Source organism: Acanthopagrus latus, chromosome 10 (assembly GCF_904848185.1).
Source record: "Acanthopagrus latus isolate v.2019 chromosome 10, fAcaLat1.1, whole genome shotgun sequence".
Classification (NCBI taxonomy): domain Eukaryota; kingdom Metazoa; phylum Chordata; class Actinopteri; order Spariformes; family Sparidae; genus Acanthopagrus; species Acanthopagrus latus.
Window position 1 is genome coordinate 16,094,062 of NC_051048.1, and position 19,028 is coordinate 16,113,089.

Here is a 19,028-nt window from a genome sequence, read left to right on the forward strand (position 1 = left end):
CCAGCAGGGTGCTTCAGTTCAATATTCCGTTTCAGGTTTGCTGTTGACATTGTTGATGTACGGAGTTGCTTCTTGAAACCTGGCAGGCAAAGTTTACACAAAAAGGTCAGATTTTTCCTACCCGGATCATAACTGATCTTTTCATAAAGTTGTTTTGAGTAATCATACGAAGATGCCGTATTAATGGTGGAGGAAGTGTCTGAGGTAGTGCTGCTGCCTCCATTTGTTTTTGCCTCCATGCTTCGCATTTTGACGACGCATGCAGCAGTGCGACTCTGTGGTGGCTGGTGTTGTTGGGTGTTTTTTCCACTACATATGAAGGCCCGTTTACGGGGGGGTTTGACCGGGTTTTCACCTGGAAGGCTCCATGGAAACCTGGCACTGTCTTGAACAAAGTTAAGCTGTTAGAGTGCCGTTCACAAACACCCAAATGAACGCGCTCACAATGACGTTCATCAGGCAGAATACAGTACGTTCAATTCGCGTTCACCCAAAATATGAACAAATATATGAACGATCATTCACAACACTGGTGGTCGGAACCATCTGGAGCTGAACCAGTTCAAGACCATGAAGAGGCCAGGAGACAGAAGCCCACCCACAATCCTGCCCCAACAATCCTTAACAGCACAGTGTGTACACTCTCAGGTTTCTGGGGACCCCAGTCTCCCAGGACGTGAAGTGGTCCTCCCACATAGACACTCTCCAGAAAAAGGCCCAGGAACATCTGTCCTTCCTGCAACAGCTAAGGAAGTTCAACTTGCTTCAATAGCTTCTGATGCAGTTCTAGGTGATGATACTGTCCCTTCTCTGCACTTTCATCACTGTCTGATTCAGCTCTGCAACCAAACAGGACAGGAACAGACTACAACGGGCAACCACGTCTGCAAAAAAACATTGTTGGAGCCGACCTGCCCTCCATACTGAACTTGCACTGATCCAGGGTCAGGAAATGGGCAGGTAACATCTCTGCAGACGCCTCACACCCCAGACACACACTGTTCAAGCTCCACCCCTCTGGTAGGCTATACAGAACACTGTACACCAACACGACAGGACAGAGAAAGTTTCTTCCCCCAGGCTGTCTGAACATTTACCAGTCAGAGTGTCAGAAAAAAAAAAAAAACAAAAAACATTGTGCAGTAATTCCACTGTATCCACTTTTACTGTAAAAACAGTTTTGAGGTAAATACTGCGAAAAATCCGGCACTCCTTAACAATTACACATTTTTTGCCTCGTACGTATTTGGATTTTTCAATTATTTATTTTTCTTCTTCAGATCCCTGTACACTGAGTGCAAATTTAACTGGGTGTCGGTTTGACGGCTTGAGAATAAGAATCAAAAATAAACTGTCTTTTTCAGAATTTCTTTGGCTACATACTGTTGCTTAAATTCCCCATCTTAATGTACACACGCCGGCTTGCACTGCCTTCCTGTTTCTGATTCCCAGTGTGTGTCTGCTCTGTTTACTTTCTTCGTCAGCAGTTTCTTTTCTAAAGTTGGCCATAAAACACACCTCGTGGTCTGGATCTTCTTACCACTATTGTATTTTGATAACAGTGGGTGAGCTGCATGTGGAGGAAACCTGGCGTTATTTATGTTGTCTGTTGAAACCAGTGTGGTACAGAATGACACGGAAACAAGTGGGAGCACTTAAGCTTGAACAAAAAAAAGAAAGAAAAAAAAACACATAAGTAGGCCTGTAAGAATAAGAGGCATTGCATGACAATCAGCATTTACAGGAGGGAGTGAGAATATACCAGAGAATATCTCTCTGTGTGTTTCTCTGCAGGGCATGTGTGAACATCAATGGACAGGAAGTAAAGAGTGATAGATCACTGAAGGCCTCTACTCAGATCTATAAACCTAATTCAAGCAAAAATGGGTCACCAAATATACTTGGGTGGCCTTCAATGTACCTGGACACCCACCCAAGTAAAGTATGTGTGGGAAACACTGCTGCCACAGTCGACGTAAGTCATGAACGGAATGAGACTGCTGTAAATAACATCTCGTGGTGTCAGCAGCAGTGATCTGTTAAAATATGATGTGAACCAGGTGTACGCAGCATCATTAAGACCAACAGGTAGCATTCTTTTTATTTAATACAATATCATTTCAAAGAGCATCAAAAAGCATTGAACATATTGGCAGTGCAGTACAATGTTGTTTTTCCATCAAGAAAAATTGTCATCCAGGACAAGCAGTTATTGTATTATCAGTAGGTGTCCTGGCCTCTGTGAATGAAAGACGGCATTTTCTACCACAAAGAACTGTATGGTGAGCTGACCAATGAGACTGCAGAACAACTGGGATACAGGCCAATAAGTGTTGATGTGAGACAAAAAACAACTTACTGTTGTTATAACAGGCATCGGGTTAGGCAACTTTTTTACTCAGTAAAGGTTATAAAAAGTAACAAACTAATTTCCCAGTCTGGTATCAATAAAGTGATTCTATTCTATTCTATTCTATTCTATTCTATTCTATTCTATTCTATTCTATTCTATTCTATTCTATTCTATCGTATTCTATTCTAAAAAGCTTATTTTGAAGGTTAAAGAAAAGCCATCCACCTTATTATCTCGACCAGTCTTTCCACCTTGCTCTATAAAGGGCACACGTCTTCTCGCATTGGTAGTAATTGTTGGTATTGAATACAAAATCAAGTTTTATTGAAGAGGTAAAAATTAAACAGGTCCAATTCTAGAGCTTCACACTGGAGTACACACAGTCATTGTTGGTGGTTTTCCTCTGTCTTCTTGATCTGTTGGGCAGGTTGACACTTAAAGCAGCATAATGGAGGTTCTCTGCATCTCTGCGACTCTGGTAACAAAATATGTAGAGGTTGATTAGGACATCGATCCTAGAAATATCTATGAAACAATGTGATTGATTTTTTTTTTCTTTTTTATTGAAATTCATAGATTGTTAAAATCAATATCACCTCTGGATTTGTGGTCGACGGAGCCGATAATCTTGCTTGAGATTCTGGTTGTGAAACACAGATATTGCTCTTTCAATCAAAAGTGACTCTACGAACACAAGCCATCATATACCAATAGTACCAAGTTACCTGTTGACTGATAACTGTTTCTCATCTTCATCTTGAACACTGAGAGAGCCAGTAGAACTACCAGGATGGTGGTGAGTGTCAAAGCTCCACTCAAGATATACACCAAGACAGGAGAGTCTATTTTGTCTGCAGAGACACATAAACAGAAGTTTGAGATTTTAACACTGTCTTCATCTTAAGTTCATTTCTGTAAGAGACCATAAATAGATTTTCATCACATCAAATTGTTTCTGTTTTTAGCCTAAAATTACATTTAGTAAGTAGAAATTGGTAATTATGAGATGGACTAACAGTTACTTACCTTGGACGTCCAGCTTGGTCCCGTCTCCAAACAATATGTGTCCACATGAGGCAACAGCACAGTAGTAGATCCCAGCATGAGAAAGATTCAGGCTCTTCATTGGTAAGTTGTAGACACAGGTTTGTGTTTGTGTGTTGTCTTTCCTCTCACACTGGTCATTCCTGCCTCCATGGGTGTAAATGATTCCTGGATGAGATTTTTGAGCGTGTTTGAACCAGTAAACACTGTGTTCTCCATCACAGGTCCCAGTGTGTACTGTACAGTTCAGAGTCACAGAGCCTCCTGGCTGGACGATCTCAGATGCTGACTGATGGACCTGAGCTGAACCCGTCACACTGACAGTTTGGCTCCCTAATATTTCTAACGAGTGTAAGACACTACTTATGCAGTTGTAAGCAGCGGAGTCTGAAATATGCAGATCTGAAATCTTCAGCTGATTTTTACCATCTCTTGTATCCAGTGTGAAGCGTGGATTGTTCTTGAATTCACCATAAAAAGCGACATTTTTATCAAACTTGTAGAAGGAAGAAATGAGCTGTGGTTTCTGTCCCAGAGGTTGTTTGTACCAGTAAAGCCTTGCAGCAACATCCGTTTTATAGAAACAGGGCAAAGTCAAGCTGTCCCCAGTTTTTACTGACAAAAAACCTCCGTCTTGGTGAACAGATGAAGACAACTTCTGAGCAGCCACCTGAGCTGAGGTGAAATGGGAGACAGAGCAAACACGCAGTTACTTCTTTGTGAAAGAGTTCAGAATAATCATTACATCAGTCACATTAGTATGAGGAGTAACCATACATTCAAAGTTGAATACTTGAATCACAACAAACTCAACTCACCCATTATCCCCACGATCAAACATGCCAGATGGAAGAAGACAAGCCTCAGAGATGTCATCGTGTTGGAATCCTTGTGTTGAATGACAGAATCTCAACACCTTCTCCACCCTATAGAGAGGAGACTGTGTTTGATTGGCCAGCCTGAAATGACTCTGTATGAGCTATGTAGGAAACATGGTCACATGTTCACTGCTACAAGTGTCATGTGGGTAAGAGTTACATGTTAAGACACAGTAAATGGAAAACATCACCCTGAAATTGGATTTAAACATCACTGAAAAAATATGTGACCTGCATCAAATATAAACACTCACACCAATACACAATAAGAGCCCGGCTCCACTCCAATGGATACCATTGTATCAAACAGAAATAAAGTACATGACTTTGAGCAGATCATCCAGAGTTAATATCATATATTAGAAATGTATCACGTTTATACAAAATATATATTAATAGTACAAAACCATGATAAAAAACAATTAAATATCTTCTTTCACAGTATCTAACTTTGCAGGAATTAGCAGGACTGTTTTTATGATGCTTTGATTGCCATAATCCAAAGTCCATTTACCTTTAATGGAATGAAATAGAAAAAACATGAACATACAAACTTCTGACTTTTAAAACACTTTTTAAATGTTAGTATTGGACAACTTGAGAATGAGACTCAAAAATCTACTGTCTTTTTCAGAATGGTGTTCAAAGTGTGGCAACATACTGTTGCTTTAATTCTTCAGACACCGACTTGCCTCACCTTCCTGTTTCTGTCTACCAGTATGTGTCTGCTCACTCTTCTTAGCTTGGATCATGGTGGGTGAGCCGCGTGTAGAGAACACTTGTTTATGATTAGGAAGGCTATCGAAACCAGTGTGGCACCGAATGAGAGTGAAAACAGTTGGGTGCACTCAAGCTTGAACAAAACAACGGCATATGTTGGCCTGTGTCAGTGCCGGAGTTGTGACATTCTGTGATGTCCCCACGGGGCATGTAAGCCCCAGTAGTTCCAAAACATAGGCTGGCTGTCATGTTCTTCTATGCAATTGCATTATTGAACGGTAAATATAAAAAAATAAAAAAAATAAAAAAACACACACACACACCCGAGTACTTTTTCAGCTGTTACTGCATCATTGCATTTTTGTTAATGTCAGTTTTGCATTTGGAGAGGCAGGGTGACAACGGAAATATGTGTATTACTTAGAAAAGCTTTACATTTTTGGAGGGAAAAGCTTAGTGTTCATGTTTAACTTTTCTTTTCTATATCATTTATCTGACGATAGACGTCTCATGATTTTCGTTTAGTGCAGCTGGGCTGTATCACTGATTCCCGTGATTTGGCTTCTAAATTCCCATTCAGTGGTAGCGCTAAGAGGTATGCCGTGGTCCGTTCAGCATTCGCCTGGCAGCTAGCTCACTTTTTCTGATGAAAGTGGCCACCCCCAGGGCCACAATGTGAAACATGATCATGCTAAGACTAAGAATATTACTAGACTATTTAAGATTAAGCCATGCACATACTATCAAAACTATTACAGAATAAAAACTATTTTACACCTGTATGTTTGGATCTATAGGTAAGTGCAGAGCTGTTAAGATTTTTCTCCATGGTTCCTGGTTAGTGCACAGAGTAAGGGTAGCTGTAACTCAACCCAAGTAACTTAAGCAATTAACTATTGTAACAAAACACTTGTAACTCCTGTTACAGCTATTGAGACACCAATGTAAAGATGGCTGACACAAATGAAGGTTTTCAAAGACAGTGTTTTTTTATTAAACAACAGCCAACAAGAATGTGTGGTTTTGTGTGTGTGTGCGAGCAAGAAAAATATAAAACAGGGGCAGGTGATCCATGTCACAAGGCAACCATATAGAAAACCATGAACCATGAAAAAAAAAAAAAAACTTTGGAGAAGGACCAAATTAGCAGCCAACTAGCAGCAGCCACCGCCACCATCGTCAGCCGCCGTCACCACCAGCAGCAGCCACCCTCACCACTTACAGTAACCGCCATGACCACCAGCAGCAGCCACTTAAAATAAAATGCAGTAGCCTACATGAAAGAGAGTAATCATGTTGAATTGAACACAGAGCAGTACAAAAAATTAAGTACAGCCGACAGCATGTCACATAATGATGAAGTTAGTATGTCCCAAATTTCAATGAAATATTGAATGAAATATTTATCACAAATGCCCCCTTATTTCAACGAGTGCGAGCAGCTATAAGTAGTCTTATATCACACACATAACCCACTAACCATGGCTGACACGGTCAGGTTCAGCAGATAAAAGCCAAAATAAATTAAACCCCTTGATAACACATGTAAATCCTGTTTGTTAGATACCCAACATCATTAATATAAAAGTTGCTAGCGATCCATCGCCGAACTCTTACCTTCACATCTGGCAAAGTCGTGCTAGTTAACTAGCTAGCAGGAAAAGCTTTAAAATTGGTTGTAACAACCAAGATAAAATATAGATGATGACACTGTGCATATACATATGAAGACCAGTATAAGCATCACAAAGGATACAATATAGACAGCTGACAACTCAAAAGAGGACAATATTTCAGCAACTTACCACTGGAACTATTCGATTCTCCGCCATTTTTTTACGACGGAGGTGTCGCCACTCTGTTTACTCTATCACTCTTGCCTGCGTTAAATAGGAGACGTTGCAATGCAATTAGAGTTTACAGGATGGAGGTGTTACCAGAGAATATCTCTCTCTGGTAAACATGTGTGAACATCAGTAGACATGGGGTGCAGAAGAGGGCAGATTATCCACAGCTCAATCCTGCTTCCCCCATCCCTCCCTCTCTCTCTTCCTCTTCCTCTCCCTCTCCATCTCTTCTCTCTCAACGCAACCTATTGAAGCAGATGGCTGCCTGCCATTGGGTCCGGTAACTCAGGTTACTGCCTATTAAAAAGCAGTTTTCTTTCTCACCAATGTCGCCAAGTGTTTGCTCATGGAATAAATGTTGAGTTTCTGTAAATAAATTGACCAAGGTGTATGGTTTAGACCTGCTCAATTTGGAAAATGTCACTAGATGACTTTTGTTGTCAGTTGGTGCTATACAAATAATCAGTGTTTCCCCTATATGCATTCTGCGGACATGATTTTTGTAGGTTTGATATCATGGGCAAGTTGCACACAGTGGAAGCACTACACCCTAAGTTATCTTGAAATTGATTATTATTGTCATTTGTTATTTCATAATTTCTCCAAATCACTGTTTAAGTTGAGTAACTGAAATCCTCGTCATCCTCTTCGAAGGCTGTAACAGGCGACTCATCGAAGCCAGACGTGATGCAGACAACAACATTTGTATAGTTAAGCAGACTTAGGCTTAGACTTATAACTTAGGCTATAATAAAAACAAGTACCAAATAACTATCCTTCAGATTCTTTATCAGCCATCTTACAGATTTTACTGTTTATCCCATGTCGTGAGCAAATCACTGCGCTTGTTGGATTAACGTTACATTCATTGGACCCCCGTTGCTAGCTTGCATTAAAAAGCAGCTGGCTAGGTAAACTTGACAGAAACATCTGAAACCCCCTCAGACCTGCTGTCCACACTCCTAGGCAAAACGCTACTCTATGTAAACCGCCGGGGTGAAGTTAGTTTTAGGTTGGATATTTGGCAGGTATTCACTCAGGTGCCAGCCGAGACTTTACTGAGGTTCCGTGTCATGTGACCCAAACCAGCAGCAGATTGTATTAGTGAACTTGACGAATAAGATACAGTTCTTTCAATTTTATTTTAGTACTTCCTCTATTTTATATGAACATTAATGATGCAGAAATTATGATTTGTTGTCAATAGCTTCCCTGTCATGTGACCCACTGACTCCAAACCAGCAGTATATACGCAGCGGTACAAATATGTTTCCACCTTGTGCCACTTCATTTTTTTTTAAAATAAGGTTATGATGAATATCAAAGAAAATTAAGCTGAAAATTATCACAAATTATGAACTTTGTTTCTGCCCAGTTCAAGGCACATTTGTACAATGATCTGACCTTGAATCTGTTGATTGTTATGTCATTTGTAAGAATGAGACCCTTAAGTCTCAATCTGTCATTTTTTTAATATTTTCAAAAATCTCACCAGTAGTCACCATTTACAGGGTTATTTTTCAATTTTTTTCTACGGGGGGCATGCCCCTAGGACCCCCCTAGTGTTGCCAGGTTACCCACTCTAGGGGACACACTGCAAATAAGTTTGAAAAATCGGTCAACAAATATACTTGGGTGGACTATAACGTACCTGCATAACCGCCCACGTCAAATATATGTGTGTGAACACTGCTGCCACAGTCATCATAAGTCATGAGGCGAATGAAACTGTGGTAAATGACATCTCGGTACGTCAGCATGGGTGATCCGTTAAAATGTGGCGTGAACCTGGTGTCCGCAGAATCATCAAGACAAATAGGAAGCATTCCTTTTTATTTAATACAATGTCATAATCAACAGCAACAGCATCAGAAACTTTGAACAGATTTGCAGTGAAGCAAATTAATATTGTCATCTGGAACAAGCAGTTATTGTATTATGAGTTGGCGTCCTGACCTCTGTGATTGAAGGACGGCATCAAAGGACTGTATGGTGAGCTGACCAATGAGACTGCAGAACAGCTTGTTTACAGGCCTATAGGTGTTGAGGTCGGAAGTGTCATCACCTTTGTGATAATGTTCCTGTTTTCTTTATATATGTGCATGAAAAACTATGTTATGAATGATATGTCAGACAAAAAACAACTAACTATTGTAGATAGTATAGTAGCATAGTAAGGCAACTTATTTACCTGGTAAATATGATAAAAGAAACTTATTTTAAAGGTAAAAGAAGGGCCATTGTAACCAACAGGTCTTTGAGGAGATACGGTCTGGTATAATTTACGTAGCGATCCACCCAGCCAACTCTTCACTTCTCACATTGGTACTAACTGTTGGCATTGAAAGTAAAATCGATCTTTAATAAAAAAGTAGTCATGAAACAGGTCCAGGTCTAGAGCTTCACACTGGAGTACACACATTCATTGTTGGTGTTGTTCCTCTGTCTTCGTGAGCTATTGGGCAGCTTGACACTTAAAGCTGCATAATGAAGGTTGTCTGCGTCTCCGTGACCCTGGTAATAAAGTATACAGAGGTGGATTAAGATATCGATCAAATGATGCCCCACATCACATTTTGTTGTTTTGCAATTAAAAGGTATTTTGATGGTAACTAATGGATGGTTAAGAAAAATCACACCTCTGCATTTGTTGTGGAGGGAGCGGATAATCTTGCTTGAGACTCTGTGAAACACAAATAAAGCTGTTTCATTCACAAGTTATATTCAGTGGAAACAAGCTGTCAGATGCAAACAGAACCAAGTTACCTGTAGACTGATAAGTGTTTCCCTTCCTCATCTTGAACACTGAGAGAGCCAGTAAAACTACCAGGATGGTGGTGAGTGTCAAAGCTCCACTCAAGAAAAACACCAACACAGGAGAGTCCACTTTGTCTGCTGAGACACAGACAATAGAAACAGAATTTATCATGTTTATGGTTTTCAGAATAACTTTGATGGAACAGCAAGAATGACTTAAACAAATCAGAGAATTTTTTTTTAGAAAGTTAGTTACCTTTGAAGTCCAGCTTGGTCCCATTTCCAAACAATATGTATCCACATGAGGCAACAGCACAGTAGTAGGTCCCAGCATGAGAAAGATTCAGGCTCTTCATTGGTAAGTTGTAGACACAGGTGTGTGTTTGTGTGCTGTCTTTCCTCTCACACTGATCATTCCTGCCTCCATGGGTGTAAATGAGTCCTGGATGAGATTCTTGAGAGCGTTTGAACCAGTAAACACTGTGTTCTCCATCACAGGTCCCAGTGTGTACTGTACAGTTCAGAGTCACAGAGCCTCCTGGCTGGATGATCTCAGATGCTGACTGATGGACCCAAGCTGAACCCGTCACACTGACAGTAATACTCTCTGAAATTTCAAATGCGTTTGCAAAACAACTTATGCAGCTGTATACAGCAGAGTCTGAAATATGCAGATCTGAGATCTTTAAGTGATTTTTACCATCCCCTGTATCCAGTGTGAAGCGTGGCTTGTTCTTGAATTCACCATGAAAAGTCCCATTTTTATGAAACTTGTAGAAGGTAGAGATGAGCTGTGGTTTCTGTCCCATAGGTTGTTTGTACCAGTAAAGTTTCGCAGAAACATCAGCATTATAGAAACACGTTAGAGTCAAGTCATCCCCAGTTTTCACTGATAATAAACCTCCGTCTGGATGAACAGATGAGGAAAACTTCTGAGTAGCTGTCTGAGCTGAAGTGGAATGAGCGAAAGAGCAAACACACACAGTTACTTATTTGTGAAAGATTTCAGAATAATCCTAACATCAGACACATTACTATGAAGAGTAACCATACATTTAAAAAAGGATACTTGAATCAACAAACTCAACTCACCCATTATCCTCAAGAACAAACATGTCAGATGGAAAAAGACAAACCTCAGAGATGTCATCGTGTTCGAATCCTTGTGTTGAATGACAGAATCTCAACACCTTCTCCACCCTATAGAGAGGAGACTGTGTTTGATTGGCCAGCCTGAAATGACTCTGTATGAGCTATGTGGGAAACATGGTCACATGTTCACTGCTACAAGTATCGCGTTGGTAAGAGTTACACGTTCAGAGACAATAAATGGAAAACATTACCCTGAAACTGGATTTAAAATCACCTAAAAATATATGACCTGCATCAAATATAAACACTTGTATCAATACACAGTAAGAGTCCTGCTCCACGTTCAGCAACCATCCACCATCTAATGATTATAAATAAATATTATTTCAAGTTGTAACTAACACTGCATTCTTTAAATAAGGGTGTTACGATTCATCTACTACATTGATGTGTGTTCTTTTTTTAGCACTTTTAATGATAAAGACATGTTAAACGATTCAGTCTGCCTGTCTGTGGCACGTGCCAGCAGCAGCGCAAGGTAACGTCAGCAGGAGTAGCAGGTACACCAACTGTTAATTCAACCTGAAGAAATGTTGGTTACACTTACTGTATTCTTTTTATATTGAAAATCAGAACAAAAAAGGCAGTTAATTCAAATAAAAGGTTAATTTATTTGCCATTAATTGTTGTTTACTTGTTTATATCCATGATGAATTTAATCCTGATTCCCTTACAAGAAACAACAGGGATCTAGGAAACTGCACTGTCCAGTATCCAGGTATTTATTTCACAGTCACACTGGTTGAATTTTTGGCTAAAAAGTTTAATTTCATGCCACTGAATCGCATCGGATCGGATCATTCTGAATGAACCAAGATCGTCCTTGAATCATATCGGCAACGACGAATCATGACACGAATCGAATCGTTGTTACACCCCTAGTGTTAAACAACGGTACAAAACAATAAATACTTTCTTTCACGGTATCTAACTGCATGAGTCTACAGGTCTCAGAGGGTTTCTGATGCCATAACCAAAAGTCCATTTACCTTTCATGTACCGTAATAGGCAGGCACAGCCAGTCGCAGAAAAGCAATCATATCAATAATAATAATAACAACAACAATATCAATCCACTTGAACATTTTGACTTTCAAAAGTTTTCTCTCTCTTGTTACTGTTTGGCCATGAGTTATTCTAACTGCACTCTAAGTCATAAACTTGGGTGCTGGTAAGAACTCTGTGTTCACATGTTTGCAGGTATTCAGGTGGATCTGTGTGAGAACGCTAACACCTTTACAGCCCACTGCAAACCACAATGACCACTGCACTGACAGATATTCAGTGAAACAAGGTCAAGAGTCTGCAGCCATGCCAGCAGCTCTTTGAGACCGTGCTTTCAGCTACATGCTGACATCAGCATGCCGACATGCTCATAATGACAGTGCCACCATGTTGGTGTTTAGCAGGTGTCCTGTAAAAAACTGCCTCTCACTTTTGTTTAGTGTGATTACATGCTGACAGTTGTTAATTTCCAGTAGGTTGTGATGGTGATTCAAGTCACATCTAGAAACTTGGTGACAGGTGAGCCTTGTCAGAAACAAGCACTCGTTGACACACTAATTGAAACGTTCGTCACAACATGAGAAAGTGAAAATTTACAGTCTCTCAGATTGTAACTTCAGTTTATTTTGAAATTAGTTCCAACAGTAAGGTGTACGGTACAAGATCCACTTTCTCAAGAATCCATCAATTATCCTCAATCAATGAATCATACTTGTATAGCATGTTGAATCCCTGTATCCCTATTCACCTTCTGTGTGAATAGGGATACAGTGGTTCTACGGCTGAGAAAATGTAGTGCCTAAAGAAAGGCCGGTCTGACAGCGATGTCAAGCACTGTGAATTTTCCGTTTACAACGCACACTTGAACTGTTATAGATTTTTTTAAGTTGAGCCTTGTTTTAGGTGGTTTATTTTGCCTTTTCTCTGGCCCCCGTTCACTGCAGTACAAAGCTGAGTGTCTGGGCCGGAGCAGCTTTCTGCTTCTCCAAACGGAGGCTGCGCTCATCAGCGATAACGGCAGGGAACAGATCGACTATAGATATGTACTTTATATGACCCCACTTCAAAAAACCCGAACTATCCCTTTAATATACCTAGGCAGGCCGCCCAAACAAAGTTTATGTGTGGGAAACACTAGGAGAGCCGTCTTGAGTAATGAATTGAATAGCAGTGTGGTAGATGAGATCTCATAGTGTCAGCAGCAGTGTAAACAAGGAGGGCCACTATAATTCAGTGTAGGTGATGCTGTGAATGGCATACTGTTTTTTGTTTTTTTTTTTCGGTTTGAAATGAAGACTAGGGCTACATCTGGAATCCAACATGAATTTTTAGTTTCCGAGCTGACCTAGTTCAAAAAGACCTTTAATTCGGGTGTTGTTAATAGCAGACTGTAAGCAGGTGAAGGCCTCATTTGTGGTAGAGCAGATGCCATACAAGATGTCGGCACGGAGATGGTCATTGCAATTTTCGGTTTTAGAATTATTGACAGTAGAGCCTGGGCGCTAATGTTGGATCCTTCATTTAACATCTTGGAACTTGGTTTGGAACCTTCTAAAAATAAATACGATCTCAACCGGGTGTAAAGGAGAATAATTATGACCAACAGAAAGTTGTGCATTTAATAAAATATCATCATCAACAACATCACATGTTCTTTTCCATATTACAGGAATTTGCCAGAGGTAAAAGTTGAATTGAAATGTACAAGTGAAGCAATAATAACAGGACAGTGCGTGTGTATGTATACATATATTCTGAGAGTCGCAAAATGACAGATCTGTATGGGTTTCTAATGCATTACTGTCAACTGTTATTTTAATCACAAATAATTATTTTTCTGATGTAATGAGTAATTTTTACATGAATAGGTTAAAAGACACATGTTTTCCAGTGGAACTACTCACTATATTATCTCATGAATGACAGTGACAGTGAACAAATACTGTAATTCTCTCTCTGAAATGTGTGCTTTCACACCTTTTATATCTAAATTAAATAACTGTTGTTGTGATCAACTTTATGGATATGGACCACATAATGAAGTGATGAATGTCACTAGCAATGGCTACTATCCCAGACTCCCTTATAAATTGAGTGATTTTAAGAGTTATTGCATTATGAGGAGAAAACTCACTGGTGCCTTTTTGTGAATTCAGCTTTAAGTACAATACATGAAGAAGTTTCTTTCCTTGTAAAAAGTGTTAGTGCCTTTGCGGCATTGCTGTGAAAGCCTGTTAATTCTTCACCGGATTCCCTTAAAAAAACAAAAAACAAAAAAAAAACTACATTTTTAAACATGTTGCATTAGGAGAAACTGTATAAACGTTCTGAAATGCTGTCTACAACACATTCTCCACTATTTGGGCCTACTTGTTCATTCTGCAAATATTATACATGAAGAAAATGTTTGTGGATAAAAACATATCCATTTTTTTGAATGATATCAGCGTAGGCCTCCATCTTCATATAGAGTCGGGGCGAGGCGTTTGATGCTAGCCATTGTTTGCACTATAATTTTATTCATCTGTTTCGCTACCAACGGTGGTTAGGGTTGCTTATCATAGAGACCCCCACAAACCTCATATTATAACTCCAACCCTGATGATGCTTTCAGCTTTCGTGTCAGACCAAACTCATGACCTAGTTAAGCTGTCGAAAACTGTGCATTTCTCCGTCTGTATGTGATGTACTTTTTGCTGAATGTTTTGAGAGATTGCAGGTTTTTCCACCCTAACATGCAAAAGACTTGTTGCATGCGGACCTGTTACCTTGTCTCAGTACCCATCCCAACAATCTAAAGCACTATATATGTGTACAATATAGCGTACACTTCATCAGATATCTATTTTTACAAGGTGTGCCTTCTTTTAGGGGGCTGAAATGCATCTTGCTGTTGGTGCCGTTCAGCAGTATAATATTCTACTTCCCTGTTGGTGCTGTACCCTGCTTCTCCATGCAGGGGGGGAGAGCTGACTTCATATGCTGGTAATGACCAGGGGATACCTGCCTCATATAACCTTGCATCAAAAGACCCAAAGTATCACTTTAACTTTCCTGTACTATAACTACAATCAGAATTTGGATCAGAGGAGGAACTTTAATGTTCCATTCTCATGTGAAATACATGTTTTTTGGGAGTTATGACAAGCTGTAAATTAGTGAGAGAGTCCTGAGTGTAATCCAAAACAGACTTTAATCTGGTGAGGGCCTAATTTGCGCTCGCGCAGATGATCTTGCTGTAAAGATAGACAGTACAATTTTCAGTTTTAATTTATTCACAATATCAGTAAGGGCCTAATGTTGGTCCTCACCGTATCCTTTACTAACCATCTTGGAACTTGGTTTGAAACCGTAAAATATGTTATTAAAATACTTTCTGAACCAGGTGGGGAGGAGAATAATCAAGGTCAACACAAAACAGTGTATTTAATGAAACATCGTCATCAACAGCATCACATTATCTTTTCCATATTACATGAATTTACACAGCCAGAGGAAGTGCTGCCAGGGAGTGACCACAAAGGCTCATGTATCATCTCAAGATCCAATAAACATGTTGGCTTAATATAATTAGTACTGATGTAAGAGGACATCCAAAAGAGCACCCCTGATTTTGCTTGGTTGAAGTTAATCTTCAGATTCCATGAATCCAGACAACATGGCATCCAGTGAAAACACTTTTAACCGTTGCTTCCTATATAATTCCTAGGAATACTGCACTGTATCCTTTGGCTGCAGACCACAAGGATGAGGCCAAATATTTTTTTTTTACGGAAAGAGTAGAAATTAAACTGGTCCAGTTCTAGTGCTTCACACTGGAGTACACACATTCCGTGTTGGTGTTGTTCCTCTGTCTTCTTGATCTGTTGGGCAGGCTGACACTTACAGCAGCATAATGGAGGTTGTCTGAGTCTCCATGACCCTGGTGGTAAAATATGTAGAAGTGGATAAGGATATATATCAAATTATGAAAAATATCCAAATAACCAAATTGTTATTGTGCAATTAAAAGGTATTTTGAAGGTAAATAATGGATTGTTAGGATAAATCTCACCTCTGCATTTGTTGTGGACGGAGCTGATGATCTTGCCTGAGACGCTGAAACACAAATAAAGCTGATTCATTCAAAACTTTAAATATATAAAATAAAAGCTGTCAGATGTAGATTTTATCAGTTACCTGCAGACCCGTAACTGTTTCTCTTCCTCATCTTGAACACTGAGAGAGTCAGTAAAACTACCAAGATGGTGGTGAATGTCAAAGCTCCGCTTAAGAAATACAACAAGACAGGAGAGTCCACTTTGTCTGCAGAGAGACAGACATCAGAAACAGAGCCTTAGCGTGTTTTCTGTTTCGATTTTAAGCTTTTTCTAGCAAGTTAGTTACCTTGGAAGTCCAGCTTGGTCCCGTTTCCAAACAGTATGTGTCCACATGAGGCAACAGCACAGTAGTAGGTCCCAGCATGAGAAAGATTCAGGCTCTTCATTGGCAAGTTGTAGACACAGGTGTGTGTTTGTGTGTTGTCTTTCCTCTCACACTGATCATTCCTGCCTCCATGGGTGTAAATGAGTCCTGGATGAGATTCTTGAGACCGTTTGAACCAGTAAACACTGTGTTCTCCATCACAGGTCCCAGTGTGTACTGTACAGTTCAGAGTCACAGAGTCTCCTAGCTGGATGATCTCAAGAACTGACTGATGGACCCAAGCTGAACCCGTCACACTGACAGTAATACTCTCTGAAATTTCTAACGAGTTTATATAATGAATACAGTGGTAAGTAGCTGAGTCTAAAACACGCAGATCTGAGATTTTCAAGTGATATTTACCATGCCCCTTACCCAGTGTGAAGCGTGGATTGTTTTTGAATTCACCGTAAAAAGTGCCATTTGTATCAAAATAAAAGAATGTAGTGATGAGCTGTAGTTTTTGTCCCAGAGGTTGCTTGTACCAGTAAAGCCTTGCAGCAACATCAACGTTATAGAAACATGTCAGAGTCAAGTTGTCCCCAGTTTTTAATGATAATAAACCTCCGTCTGGTTGAACAGACGAGGACAACTTCAGAGCAGCTGCCTGAGCTGAAGTGAAATGAGAGACAGAGCAAACACACAGTTACTTCTTTGTGAAAGAGTTCAGAATAAACATTACATCAGTCACATTAGTATGAGGAGCAACCATACACTAAAAAATAGTTCCTGAATCAAAAAAATCAACTTACCCATTATCCCCAAGAACAGACATGTCAGGTGGAAGAAGACAAGCCTCAGAGATGTCATCGTGTTTGAATCCTTGTGTTGAGTGACAGAATCTCAGCACCTTCTCCACCCTTGAGAGAGAAGACTGCGTTTGATTGGCCAGCCTGAAATGACTCTGTATGAGCTATGTAGGAAACAAGGTCACATGTTCACTGCCACAAGTTATCACATTGGTTAGAGTCGCTAGGCACAGATAATTGGCAAAAATCTCCCTCAAACTGGATTTAAAATCACTGAAAAAATTACCTTTGTCAAATATAAACACTTGCACCAATACACAATAAGAGCTGTGCTCCACGTTCAGCAGTGGACAAACAGAAATGAAGAATATGATTTTGAGCAGATCATCTAGAGGTAACCAACACTGCTTTCTGTGCTGTGTCCTACACATTTTTTGTAACATCTCTCGCTCGCTCGCTCTCTCTCTCTCTCTCTCTCTCTCTCTCTATATATATATATAGAGAGAGAGAGAGAGAACTGTGAGAACTTTGTGAGAAACACTGCAGTATATGAATGTTTAGGGATCTTTTGGTGCTTCTATGTGAGAACGCTAACACCTTTACCGCCCGCGAAAAACCACAATGAACACTGCACTGACAGATATTTAGTGAAACAAGGTCAAGAGTCTGCAGATATTTAGGGAACATCAAGCTAATATCGGCATGCTAGCATTGTCATTGTAAGCATAGTGTTTAGCAGGTATCCTGTAAAGAAAATGCTCACCACCTTGGTTTATTGTGTTAGCATGCTAACATTAGCAACCGTCCAGTAAGGAGTCAATTAAGCCTTATTTAGTCTCATTGAGATCAATCAGATCGGCATTTAGTGACTTGAGAAGGAGATTAAAAAAAATCTTTTTAAGAATTGCTCTTAAACTTTGCCTACATAGTGTTGCTTTAGTTGTCCACCTTGATGCACGCAAACAATCACATTTTCACAACAGCAGGTGGGCCCATGTTGAGGAAGCGTGTCATTAATGATATAGTTTATCAAAACTACTGAAAGCAACATGGTACCGAATGACAATGCCAGAACCAGGCGCTTGCGAGCTTGTACGAAACAACGGTATAAGCAGGCCTACATTAACTAGGGTTTGCATCACAATTGGTACATTCAGAGAACAGTTCTCTCTCTGTTTCCCTGCAGAACATGTGTGAATGCTGAAGAACGGAGGGGTAACGTGAGTCCAGATTGTCTGTAAGTTAATAGATCATTGATGGTGTCAATCGCCTGGATGAATAAAAACAGATAACGGTTAGAAATGCTATAATGGTTCACCAAACATACTTGAGCAGCAGTCAATATACCTTGACTGTCCACTCAAGTAAAGGCTTGTATACTGTTTTTTTGTTGTTGTTTTTTTTCAGATTTTAAAGTGAAACTAGCTCTGTTTCTTGAACCCAGCTTGAATTTTTCCTTTTTTTTCCCCTTAGAACATGTTTTATAGATCAAACTGCTATCAGATTCAATGCCTCATTACTTAAAGTTTGTTTTGTTGATGTGGGGTTGTATGAGGTAGCTCTTTGAATGGCCTGTAGACTGAAAAAGCGCTCTAAAAATGCAAGTCCATTCACCATTTGTACGAAACAATGACATAAGCAGGCCTACATTAAATAGCGGTCGTATTACAGTCCGTACATTTATAGAAGGGATGTGATATCAGTCACCAAATATACTTGGGCAGCATTCAGTATACCTTGGCTGTCATATAAAGTATCTATCTATCTAATAAAGTATCTAACCCTATCTAAAAAAAAAAAAAAAAAAAACTTGAATTTCCTCCGGGATCAATAAAGTATCTATCTATCTATCTATCTATCTATCTATCTATCTATCTATCTGTCCACTCAAGTAAAGGATTGTATCCTGTTTTTTTTTTTTTTTATTTTATTTTTATCTTTTTTTTCAGAATTGAAAATGAAACTAGATCTGTTTCTTTAATCCAGCTTGAATTTTTCCTTTTTTTTCTTAATACATATTTTATAGATTGCACAGTGACCAAATTAAATGCCTCAGAAC

The 19,028-nt window shown here is 39.6% G+C and overlaps 3 protein-coding genes and 1 long non-coding RNA gene across 6 annotated transcripts; 1 reads left to right on the forward strand and 3 right to left on the reverse strand.

Annotated features, from left to right (window-relative positions):
- Positions 1-1,498: 1,498 nt before the first annotated feature.
- On the reverse strand, positions 1,499-4,273 carry LOC119027404. The gene is made up of 5 exons (XM_037112576.1): positions 4,216-4,273; positions 3,380-4,072; positions 3,079-3,204; positions 2,950-2,993; positions 1,499-2,828 (listed from the first exon to the last, which is right to left on the reverse strand). Exons 1-5 carry the CDS (start codon positions 4,271-4,273, stop codon positions 2,709-2,711), a joined length of 1,041 nt encoding a protein of 346 aa, XP_036968471.1. The 3' UTR covers positions 1,499-2,708.
- LOC119027405 lies at positions 2,715-3,483 on the forward strand. Its single transcript, XR_005077375.1, has 3 exons — positions 2,715-2,831; positions 2,930-3,149; positions 3,393-3,483. It is a non-coding gene; the product is annotated as an uncharacterized LOC119027405 (long non-coding RNA).
- A 4,443-nt stretch (positions 4,274-8,716) lies between the features above and the next one.
- Positions 8,717-10,754, reverse strand: LOC119027774. Its single transcript, XM_037113219.1, has 5 exons — positions 10,692-10,754; positions 9,856-10,548; positions 9,609-9,734; positions 9,482-9,525; positions 8,717-9,356 (listed from the first exon to the last, which is right to left on the reverse strand). The coding sequence occupies exons 1-5, from the start codon at positions 10,747-10,749 to the stop codon at positions 9,237-9,239; spliced, it is 1,041 nt and encodes a 346-aa protein (XP_036969114.1). The 5' UTR covers positions 10,750-10,754; the 3' UTR covers positions 8,717-9,236.
- Positions 10,755-15,537: 4,783 nt separating this feature from the next.
- LOC119027773 lies at positions 15,538-17,333 on the reverse strand. 3 transcript variants are annotated; one of them, XM_037113216.1, is made up of 5 exons: positions 17,256-17,333; positions 16,973-17,133; positions 16,143-16,832; positions 15,811-16,061; positions 15,538-15,678 (listed from the first exon to the last, which is right to left on the reverse strand). In XM_037113216.1, exons 2-4 carry the CDS (start codon positions 17,028-17,030, stop codon positions 15,928-15,930), a joined length of 882 nt encoding a protein of 293 aa, XP_036969111.1. In that variant the 5' UTR covers positions 17,031-17,133; positions 17,256-17,333; the 3' UTR covers positions 15,538-15,678; positions 15,811-15,927. The 3 variants fall into 3 exon arrangements, with proteins under 3 accessions (XP_036969111.1, XP_036969112.1, XP_036969110.1); XM_037113217.1 differs by lacking the exon at positions 17,256-17,333 and having other exon boundaries at positions 16,143-16,340; positions 16,596-16,832; positions 16,973-17,219; XM_037113215.1 differs by lacking the exon at positions 17,256-17,333 and having other exon boundaries at positions 16,973-17,214.
- Positions 17,334-19,028: the final 1,695 nt, after the last annotated feature.